The sequence below is a fragment of the Rosa rugosa genome, chromosome 1 (genome assembly GCF_958449725.1).
Source record: "Rosa rugosa chromosome 1, drRosRugo1.1, whole genome shotgun sequence".
NCBI lineage: Eukaryota > Viridiplantae > Streptophyta > Magnoliopsida > Rosales > Rosaceae > Rosa > Rosa rugosa.
Window position 1 is genome coordinate 11,930,246 of NC_084820.1, and position 10,933 is coordinate 11,941,178.

The 10,933-nt window shown below is 39.3% G+C and overlaps 1 protein-coding gene across 1 annotated transcript; it reads right to left on the reverse strand.

Moving 5' to 3' along the window:
• Positions 1 to 7,367: 7,367 nt before the first annotated feature.
• LOC133717734 (AAA-ATPase At3g50940-like) lies at positions 7,368 to 10,665 on the reverse strand. The gene is made up of 4 exons (XM_062144456.1): positions 10,158 to 10,665; positions 9,370 to 9,714; positions 9,012 to 9,282; positions 7,368 to 8,070 (listed from the first exon to the last, which is right to left on the reverse strand). The coding sequence occupies exons 1-4, from the start codon at positions 10,568 to 10,570 to the stop codon at positions 7,576 to 7,578; spliced, it is 1,524 nt and encodes a 507-aa protein (XP_062000440.1). The 5' UTR covers positions 10,571 to 10,665; the 3' UTR covers positions 7,368 to 7,575.
• Between the last annotated feature and the right edge of the window lie 268 nt (positions 10,666 to 10,933).

Here is a 10,933-nt window from a genome sequence, read left to right on the forward strand (position 1 = left end):
AAGAAATGAATCAGAGGGGAGTACCAGCTTATCATCAGCATTAAAGTTCAGAAATTGGTTAAGAGGATCTTCAGGGTCCAGAGGGAATGATGGGGGATTTGGCACTACACCTTCACCAGTGGGGGAGTTGGGAGGAGGAGGTGGATGGGGGTGTTGAGGCGCTCCAATAACGATGCCCTGGGTAGGACGAGCTCGAGCAACTTGACTGTATAGAAACATCTTTTCTTCTGATAGCAGTATTGTTTGGTGGAGTAGCAAATGTAGGGATAGGAGTAGGAGTATGGTTGGCTCGACGAAATCGGACCACTTGCCAGCCTGGAGAGTCAGGTTCTTTTGGGAGGGGGGGGCACATACCCAGCATGCAGGTCAGCATCTGGATCATTAGCAGGTGCAGTTCTTGCTTAAGGAAACACTAGCATAAGACCAGGATGATTCAGGGTAGAAAGTTCAGGATCTAAGTTCATAGTAGCAGAGAAAGCAGCAAGTTAACCATAATTATGAAATGACGTCGACTTGACCGAGTCAGGGCATTGACTCACAGGATGAACAAGCCTACCACTAAAAAACAAGGCTCCAACAGAGTTTCATAATTAAGATGAATCAGAATGAGCTCATCAGATTTTGGGTCAGGATAATTAAACATTAATATCACAAGGCCAATCCTCTTCCAAAGACATCTCAAGACAAATTCAAGCATACATAGAACTAGAATCATCTAAAGTAAAGGGGTCAATGCAAATGCAGTTAACCCGGTTAGAAGCAATAAAGGATAGATCTTGAACATTCAACATACGGATAGGAAGAAGTGGTAACCTGACCCAGCATGCAGGTCAGCATCTGGATCAATAGCAGGTGCAGTTCTTGCTTGAGGAAACACTAGCATAAGACCAGGATGAATCAGGGTAGAAAGTCCAGGATCTAAGTTCATAGTAGCTGAGAAAGCATCAGGTTAACCCTAATGAAATGGCGTCAACTTGACCAATAAGGGCATTGACTCACAGGATGAACAAGCCTACCACTAAAAAGCAAGGCTCCAACAGAGTTTCATAATTCAGATGAATCAGAATGAGCTCATCAGATTTTGGGTCAGGATAAACATTAATATCACAAGGCCAATCCTCTTCCAAAGACATCTCAAGACAAATTCAAGCATACATAGAACGATAATCATCTAAAGTAGAGGGGTAAATGCGAATGCAGTTAACCCGGTTAGAAGCAATAAAGGATAGATCTTGAACATTCAACATATGGATAGGAAGAAGTGGTAACCTGACCCAAAGTGAGGGAAGTTAGCTCCTCATGTACAGGGTTAAAGTTTGGGCTCCAGCGCCGAAGGGCAAAAATTTGGCCTTGAACAAACCAGGGACGGTTATCCATAACAATTTGCAGATCGTCCTCCTCAGTGAACATAACTCGATACCAGTTGTAGCCAATCGGATCAATCTGATTAGAGGCAACGAGCTCTTATCACGAACTTTGATAGCCTTTCACCAAAGATTTGGCCTACGAGACAAATGCGCTGGTACTTGTCTATTAACAACACTAAGTTATGTCGGGGCATCCGGATATCCATGGACCAGAGTCATCAATGGTCACTGTAAAACAACCACAACGAACAACATTTGGAATAGGTTGTGGTGGAGCATAAGGTGGATTAGGGTTGCTTGGTCCTTCACCAGAAGGGTGGTGGTTGGAAGGGAACACCAGGATATTAGTATTTGGGATATTGGGAGAGGAGGAGTTAGGGTTTGGAGGGTTGGATTGAGCCATTGAAATACAAGAAGATGAAGTGTTGATAAGTGGTTGTGATGAACAGATCAAGAAGAGAAACACCAGATTTATAGCTACCAAAAGGATTACCAACTTAAAACACGTCGAATACAACTTCCAATAGAAATTAATGCAAGGCAGGGGAAACTTGGAAAATGAAGAGTATTTATTTTGAAGGCTAGCTTGATTAGACCGAAGACTAAGAGTTTGATTACAACACTATAGTTAAGGTCAGAGGATTGAAGGCGGAGCTACCAAATGTCCATAGGCGTAGTGAAGTGGAGAGAGCTGAAGCTAAGAGTATCCATGCAGAGAGGAGGAGAGAGGTCAGCAAAATTTGGTGAGGGAAGAAAGAAGATTGGAAATAGCAGTGCATTTATAGGAGAACGAAAAGAAGCGGCCGTCGATTGTCGAAATCTTGAGTCAAACAAAAGATGTGGGAAAAAGAAAAACCAAATGGGAGTAATGCAATGATGAGTAACCACCCTCCCCAAGATAGGGGCCTAGGAAGAAGGCTCACGGGTGGAAATTGGAAAAAGAAACCATGGGAATTTGGTAGATCTAAACATGCTGAAACCAAATCACTTAAAATTTGGATGATCAAGGCCCATTTAATGACCCATGCAATCCAAAGGACACTACCACAAATCTGGCCTATAGATACTATAATTTACCCACTTTTGCAAGAATGGTGGCAGCACCCCACTATTCTTTATTTGTTGACAATAAATAGGTCCATGTCCCATTTATGATTATTTTCCAATTCTTAATCAATCTTTTCTTTTTAAAAAGTTCTGGGTTCTTTTAACATCCTCTTCTTTAGCTGCGAATTTTTTTCGCCATCGGTTTCTTGACAAGTTTGGGCAACTGTGTAATTATTGTAAGTGTTCCTCTATTTGGCCTGGGTTTCGTCCTTTATATATTGATATCAGGAATGGTTCTCAATGGGTTGTCGACTCCGGTTCTAAAATTGACTTTTGGCATCATGATTGGTTAGGTTCTCCTATTGTTGAGAGGTTAAACGTTCCACCTGCAGTAGCTAAGACACTTCAGTCTAAGTTATGTTCATTCATTCGGTAGTTGGGTATGTCCAGTGGAGTTACAGGCTGTCTGTGCACCTATTTGGGAGGATGTTGTTGAGTTTACCCTCCCATGCAAGGCTGGTTTGGAAGACAGGTTGGTTTGGAAAGCGGCAAAGGATGGGAACTTAATAGTTGCTTTAGCTTATGAAGTGCACTCATTTTTCTAATGTTTCTTGGGCTCGGTTTGTTTGGCATTCAAGTTTTCACCCTAAGAACTCTATCATCTTATGGAAATTTGTGCATGGACTTTTGCTTACTGATGATATCTTACAGTGTCGGGGTTTCCATCTATCATCGATCTGTTCTCTTTGTCGGCTTGGTAATGAAACCTCGCATCATCTCTTTTTTTATTGCTCTTTTGCTACTGCTATTTGGGGGAATTTATTGGACTTGTTTCAGGTGGCTACTCTTTTCGCTGATATCTATTTTTTTTTTCTTATCCAATTCGCCATGGTTTTGGTTCTCAATTGAGTATTATATGGTGGGGTATGATTGGAGATGGTTTTTATGCTATTTGGCATGCGAGAAACGCTATTCGTTTTCAGGATTCCATTTTGTCAGTGAGGACATTACACCATTCCATTCGACTTCAACTTTTTGAGATTGACTCCCTAAGTAAGGGTACCATGTCGAATTCAGTTGCTGAGCTTTGCATTCTGCGTCGGATTGGTATTCTTGGAAGACCCCCTAAAGCTGCAAAAATTATAGAGGTTATGTGGCATGCTCCTTCTATTTTACAAGTTAAGGTTAATACTGATGGCATAGCTAGAAGCGCTCCAGGTCTAGCAGGTTTTGGTGGCATTTTTCGTGATCATTTGGGTCATGTGCTTGGTTGTTTTGCGGGGGTTCTTGGGGTGGCCTATGCTTTGGAGGCTGAGCTTCAGGCAATGATTCATGCTATTCACATTGCATCACAAAAAGGTTGGCACTCCCTATGGATTGAAAGTGACTCGACTTTGGTTATTCATTTTTTGTCTTCTCTTCAGAGTGATGTACCATGGCGATAGTCTACCAATTGGTTCAACTGTCGGGTTATGCTTGCATCTATGTCGGTGAAATTTTCTCATGTCTATCGCAAAGGTAATAAGGTAGTTGATTCTTTAGCTAATTTTGGGGCAAATCAGGTGTGTGTTCATTGGTGGGACTCTTGTCCTCCTTGTGCACTTGCGGCATATTCCCGAGATTTGGCAGGCCTTCCTAATTTCAGGTTTGCATAGTAGATGTTGGTTGCTGCTCTTGGGTTGTTCTTTTGGGGGTCCTTATTAGTACTCAATTTTTTCTATTCTTTAAAGATAGGACGGTTTGCTATCTTTAATGTTGCAAATTTCAGTCTAGTTGTACTTTTTCTTGATATTGAAGAGGTTTTAGTTTATGTCCCCCTCTTCCATTTTGTATTTTATTTTTTATTATTCTAATAAAATAAAATAAAATAGAGGGACGGGGGGTGGGTTCCCGGGCGTAGTAGTCCCTTCTCTATTATGGGGAGGGTAGGCGTCTCGCGCAATGACCGCTAACGAGGGGCTAATATCGTCTAATCCTCTATTTTAATTATAAAAAAATAAAAAAACCAACACGTTTATAATTTTTTATTCTACCTTAGCTTTATCTCCTAAGCTATCTCAGCTTCATCTCTTAATTGTTTATAATCCTTTACTCTGTACCTCAGCCTTTTCTCTTAAAGCAACCATAGAGCTTAACTCTCTACTCAGCCTTATCTCTCTGTATCTGTCTCTCTCTGTCAAAAACATTAAGAGCTTTACTGAAGAAGCAGCCAAGAAACCTCAAACCGCCAGCTCCTCCATGTCCGTAACCACCCTAACTCTCCAAAATCTCTGACTTTGTCTTTGAAAACTCCAACAGATCTCGCGAATTCGTGGCCGAGAAATCCAAGAGATCCAATGAGATCCAGATTATCACCAAGCAGGCACAGCGAGATTCTCAATGTCAGTGAGAAGAAGATCGAAAAGCTGGGATTGAAGAAAAAGCTCATCCAAGAAGGTGAAGGAAGAAGAAACTCGATCCATTGCTCTCTCTGCTTGCCTTCTATCACCAGACTTTCGACCAACCTCGAAAGATGTGGTCGGCCGTCGTCAAGGAGGAGCTCGTCAAAGAGGTCTCGCCCATCAAATAGTCCTTCAAGAATGGCCTTCAAGTCTATTTATTGTTCCTAGAATTGTGTTTGATTTTATTGAGTTTTGTGTTTGTGTAATTATACTTGGATGTGTTGCAGAACAAGGAAGAAGATGAAGTCGTACGTGGTGGAGGATGTGAAGGACGAGGACGACAACGATGATGATTAGATTTGGAAGACTTGATTTTATGGGTCAAAATTTTGTTCGAAGCCTGGGTAAGTGTTCAAAGCCTTCACAATTTTTGATACCAGTTGCCTGGAAATGAGATTTTGGATTGAGGGTCATCCAAATTTGAACCGATCTTCGAATTTACCAGTGGATTTGATAAGTCGTTTTCTTATTATACTGGCAATAATTCATGGTCGGCTACTTGAAAGCTAGAACCTTTGACTTGTTTGACATGGTTATGCTCTCGACTTGCATCTTTACCAATAACTGGGTTTGATCGGTTGATGAAATAAATAACAATTAAATTCAAACTCAAATTAATAATTATAGTTTAATGCTATAGTGAACTATTCAACCATATCTCTCCACCAATCACATCATTGGTATGTATGTTGATTCATAGTCACCAATGCATGAACAATACCCATCAACTGACGCATCAAAAAAATGATAGCGAGCCCATGGGTATTTGTCACGCGACCTATACCAACCCATACAATAATAGTGACTGGACCCGTGCCTATTGCCTTTACAGTTTACACACCATTCATTGGTGGTCTTAAGCCCAACACACACCATTAATAATGGTGTCTAAAGCCCAAGTTTGTGGTAGTAAGATGCGGGTGAGTCAGTGGAGTCGTGGAGACATGGATAGGGGAAAGGGGGCGCATACAAGCACGTTCTTTTCATAAGAGCAAGTTCACCCGTTGGGTCACCAGGTCACCCACTATTCACTGCTTTTTAGTGTTAATTTCACCCTATGGGTCACGAGCACAATGTATTTCGTGCCCTGGGTCACCCTGTACAGTGTTCTGGGTCACCATGGTGACCTGCACAGTGTATTTCGTGCCCTGGGTCACGGGCACAGTGTATTTCGTGACCCAGAGAATGAAAATATATACTAAAAAGCAGTGAATAGTAGGTGACCCGGTGACCCAACGGGTGAACTTGCTCTAAGGATATACCAAGTTAATTATTAGAAGAACTAATCTGATGGTTGATTAACAATCATTCAATTTTAGTAAATGTACCCTAATGGTATTCTATATCTAAATAGAGAAGTTCTATATATACACACCCCCAATTACTTAATCCACATCCCTTATATCTTTTTGTCATCAAACTTCCATCTATACCTCTCCTCATTAATATATAAATAATAATTAAATAAAAATCAATACAAAGAAGAATCCACAAAAAATAAAATAAGAAATAAATACTTTATATATCAAAATATTAATTAAAAACTGTAACCAAAAAGAATATTAATTAAATATTTTCTTACAGGTTAAATTTTCTCCTCGTCTTCATGATATAATCAACTTCTCTTCAAGATCATATGTGAACATTAATAACATATGAAATAATTGTCGTCCACATGATGAATTAGCAAGCAACCAAATTGGTTGAAACATATTGAAAAAGCTTATAAAACCATCAAATATATCTTGGATACATTAATACATCATCATCAATAAATTTTTTTTCTAAAACAACCATGGCTCGTTCTTTACCGATTTTAATATTGACCATGACTATATGGATCATGAAGATCTTGACAATCTTTTTAAATCTTAGAGGCATCAAGTTTTTCAACTTGAAGAACAACAAAGGTAAAAAAGTTAAGTTATTCAATTCTAACGATATACCAATTTCATTGATGTGAGAAAGAAGATAGGTGATTAGTAATTACCATATTGATATGTGCTGGAATTAATTAGCAATTAAATCCACAATAAATCAAAAGATTATAGTAAAAGAATGTATTAAATAAAAATTGATGGTACATAGCTGACCTAATTTTTTTTTTTTAGCTTCTCGCATTTATTTATTTAATGAGAAAGGATATAGATGAAAATTTGATTAAAAAATGAGACAAAAAATAAATAAAAGGGGTGCGCATTAAGTAATTAATTGAGATGGTGTATTTAAAATTTCTCCTAAAAGAGGGGTTAAGGTACATTGTTTTTAAAAAAAAAAAACAAAGGGGTTAAGGTACAAAGGCTGTTGGTCAAGGTTATAGTTGGAGGATCATATACATGTTGATATTGTGGATTAAACATGGTGTTAGAGAGGGTGGTCCAATCAGGGACAATATGTGTTGGTGGATTAAACCTGTAGTTGGAGGTACCTGACATACAAGGGTGGTCCGACCAGGTGTGATATGTCATTCTTCCATTCCATGGAGAGACAAGGGAGAAAAAATATAGGAGGGTTGTGTAGTTTACACTTGCCTCTAGGTTGGTTCTTTGTATATATATGGTTATTTACCAAAATGTATCCTCTTCATGACTTCATATAGCCGCTGAAATTCAACTTTGTGAAAAAAAAAAATTAATTGAAATTTGAGTCATTATATGTAGTCATCTAATGAGTTTTTTTTATCATGATTTTCTCTGAGTCTTTGATTCGCTCCATCATCATCAATTGTCTACTTTCTTGTTACTTTTCTCATCACCATCTGGTTTCTCATCATTCTTATTCTCAGCTTCTTTAGCAGCGGTTTCCTTTTCCTTTTCCTTGGCTTCTAGCTCTTCTTGCTTCCTCTTCGCCTCGGCTTCCTCATTTTCCTTCTTCTTCACTTTGAGAAATTCAATCAGGCCTTGCAGTGCATTGTCCGGTTCATCACCCTGTATCAGTTGCTCAGCTACTTCTGCAGGCGTTACTTCAGTGATTTCAATTTGTTTCTCAATTGCCTCAAACAGTGTGTGGTCTTTGATTCCGAGGTAATTAGCTGCAAGAAGCCTAAATCCAGTTGGAGTGCAGTAGGACATGTTAACATGAACGTCCATGCGACCAGGGCGCAAGAGTGCAGGGTCGAGCTTTTCTTTGTGATTAGTTGTGAAGATTATGATCCTTTCATCGCCACAACTCGACCACAGCCCATCAATGAAATTAAGCAATCCTGATAGTGTCACCTGTGCCATAATAAAATGAAAAAACGTGAGTTAACTTTGCTTGCATCATGGAGAAAATGTAAACTAATATGGTTGGTCTAATGCAGAAGTTACAAATGGGGTCTTCCTAAATTGATATATCAAATGAACCATAGAAAAAAGAAGAAGATAGCGGTAGGGATTTCCATAGGCATTGGACAAAGCCTTTCTAAGATTCATTTCATATTTTAACCTCAAAAATGGGTAAACAGACATTGACCAGAAAGATAGGTAAAAAGACCCATATATAGGGTTAAAATGCTCACAATGGGACGTTACATAAACAGGGAAGAGTTTTGCTAATGTGATTGGCAATGTGAACAGATAAAATGGGTAAAAGTGGTCCATGTGACATTATTATCATTCAGTTTGTTGTGTTATGAAAAAAAAAAGTTTGGTCATTACAAAGTAGGTCCATCTGAATCACCATGGAGATCATAACAAGAAAAGGGTGTACTCAATTAATGTACCAGAAGTTCATTGGCTTTTTATGCATTGAAAGGAACTTTCCCTGAAGCTGACTCAAAAACAGTCTTTTTTCTGTACAGATTTTTCTCATACAGGGTCACTTTCACCATTAAGAGCCTGGTAAAGTCGGAATGAGAAGGGATCTTTCACCATTGATTTTTCTCAAAAACAATGTATCTTTTTTCTGAAACTCGGAATTTTCTGGTTTCTTTTTTGGGTGTCCTTCCAATACAGGGTCACTTTCACCATTAAGAGCCTGGTAAAGTCTCGAATTCAACCAGATCCAAAAGTAAAATACATATTGTGTAATAATTTCATTAAAAGTTAAAACACAGTGAAATAGGGGTCTTCCTTGTTCACTTTCGTAATGAGTAAGGTGTCCAAGTTCAAACGTATCAAGCGGAATAATCCAATGAGGCAGAAGAAAACAGAGACAAGGAAAATTAGAAACTGACCTGCTTATCTTGGGATCCATTTGCGACATTTGACTCGGCCATTCGATCTTGAAATTCAATGGTGCAATCAATATCTTCCACAACCAGTATTGACCTATTCGCCATTGAAATGAGCAGCCTCCTAAGCTCAGTGTTGCACCTCAGTTCCGTGAGCTCCAAGTCATAGATGTCAAAGTTCAAGTAATTCGCCATTGCAGCAATCAAGCTCGATTTTCCGGTTCCCGGGGGTCCATACAACAAGTACCCTCGCTTCCATGCCTTCCCTACTTTCCTATATATACACCCAAAATCAAAACAAATTATACAATGTAATGCAATTGAAAATTTTTGATAATGTTATTGAGGTTCCAAACCATACCTATAGTACTCCCTCCTCTTGATGAACCTGTCAAGATCTCGAAGAATGAAATTCTTGATCTCCGAGTCCAGAGCTAAGGTCTCAAAGGTTGCAGGGTGATCGAGATTCGTCGGAGTCCAAGCATCCGCCAAATTGCAGTAGAGATTGTTATGATCCATGGTGAAGATTTTGATTGTCTTCTTTTCTTGCTTCATGGATTTGGCCTCTTTCAAAATGTGGTGGAGGTAAGAGTTCAGAACCAAGTCCAAGTACTTCTTGTGGAAGCTGAGCTCAAAGCACCTTACTTGTGACCTCAGAGACGAATTCAGGTCACGAGGGTTGTAGAAGTTGTTGCTTTCAACCTGCCTGAAAACGCAAAAAGATTCAAACTTTGAGCAAAAATTACTAAAAGAAAACATCAGAAAGCCAACCTATTAGTTATATACCCTAACTGGAAAAATGGGTTCACAAAATCTAGTAATCTACCAAAAGTTCAAGTTTTGTATAGAATGTACTGACAGAAAAACCTCCAAAGCTGTGATATATTTAAATTGGACAAAAGAAAGCACCAAAAAGCTAATTACATGCATGTCCAAATTTGTGTAAATGTGCCAAAAAGCTAATTAAATTAAAAGACTCCAACTTTGTGTAAATGTGCCAAAAGAAAAGTAGAGAACATCAGAAAGCATATTACATGTCCAAATTAGACAGATGGGTTCTCAGAATCTACAAGAAGTTTCTAAATTTCAGGAAAGAAAACATCAAAAAAAACTCTTCAATGTCCAAATGGGTTCATAAAATGTTCATACCTGCAGACCAAGACCCAGTTGAACTTGACCCCTTTGAAGAAGTCCACAATCTCTTCATTGCTCTCCATAGTGAGAGTGAAGCTCTTCTCCTTCTCGGGCTTGCTGACTTTGAGTCTGTGCGTCGACGGAGAGACTCTGGAGCCCAAGTAGACCTCCGCAGACTCGTAAATCTGGTTGCCGACGAGACCATCGAACTCGTCGATGACCATGGTGAGTTGGTTAGAGAAGCGAGTGAAGAAGCTTCTGATGCCGGAGAAGAAGTAGTCTTGGACCTCATGGGGGAGGAAGTCTTGGGCTATGGACCTTGCTAACATTGCCGTGGCCGCCACGGAAGCGACGGCGGAGAGGACGGTCTTGGCCGTGGCTAGGTTGGCTTCAGCTGAAGAAGAAGAAGAAGAAGAGGAGGAGGCCATATTTTTGGAGGAGTTTGGAATTGGGTTTTGAGCAAGTTATGGTTTAGAAGAAATGGTGCAGTATTTGTAGGGCAAATGTGAGTTTGAGTTGATTTTTATGATGAGAAATGTGTTGAATTTTACTTAAAAAAATGTGAAGGAACCATCGAAGCTTGTTTCCTATAGGAGTAAGAGTGGGTTTGGTTTGACTATTCAAGGAAGTTGATAGGAGCATAATTATGCGATATTGATAACGTTAATCTCTATGCTTTCTTTGTTAGTTTAGTGTATTTTCTCGTTATTTACGTTGTTTACTTATTTTATAGGTATTTTGAGCAAAGAAGGAGAAAAGAAGTAAAAGAGGGATTGAAAGGCAAAATCGGC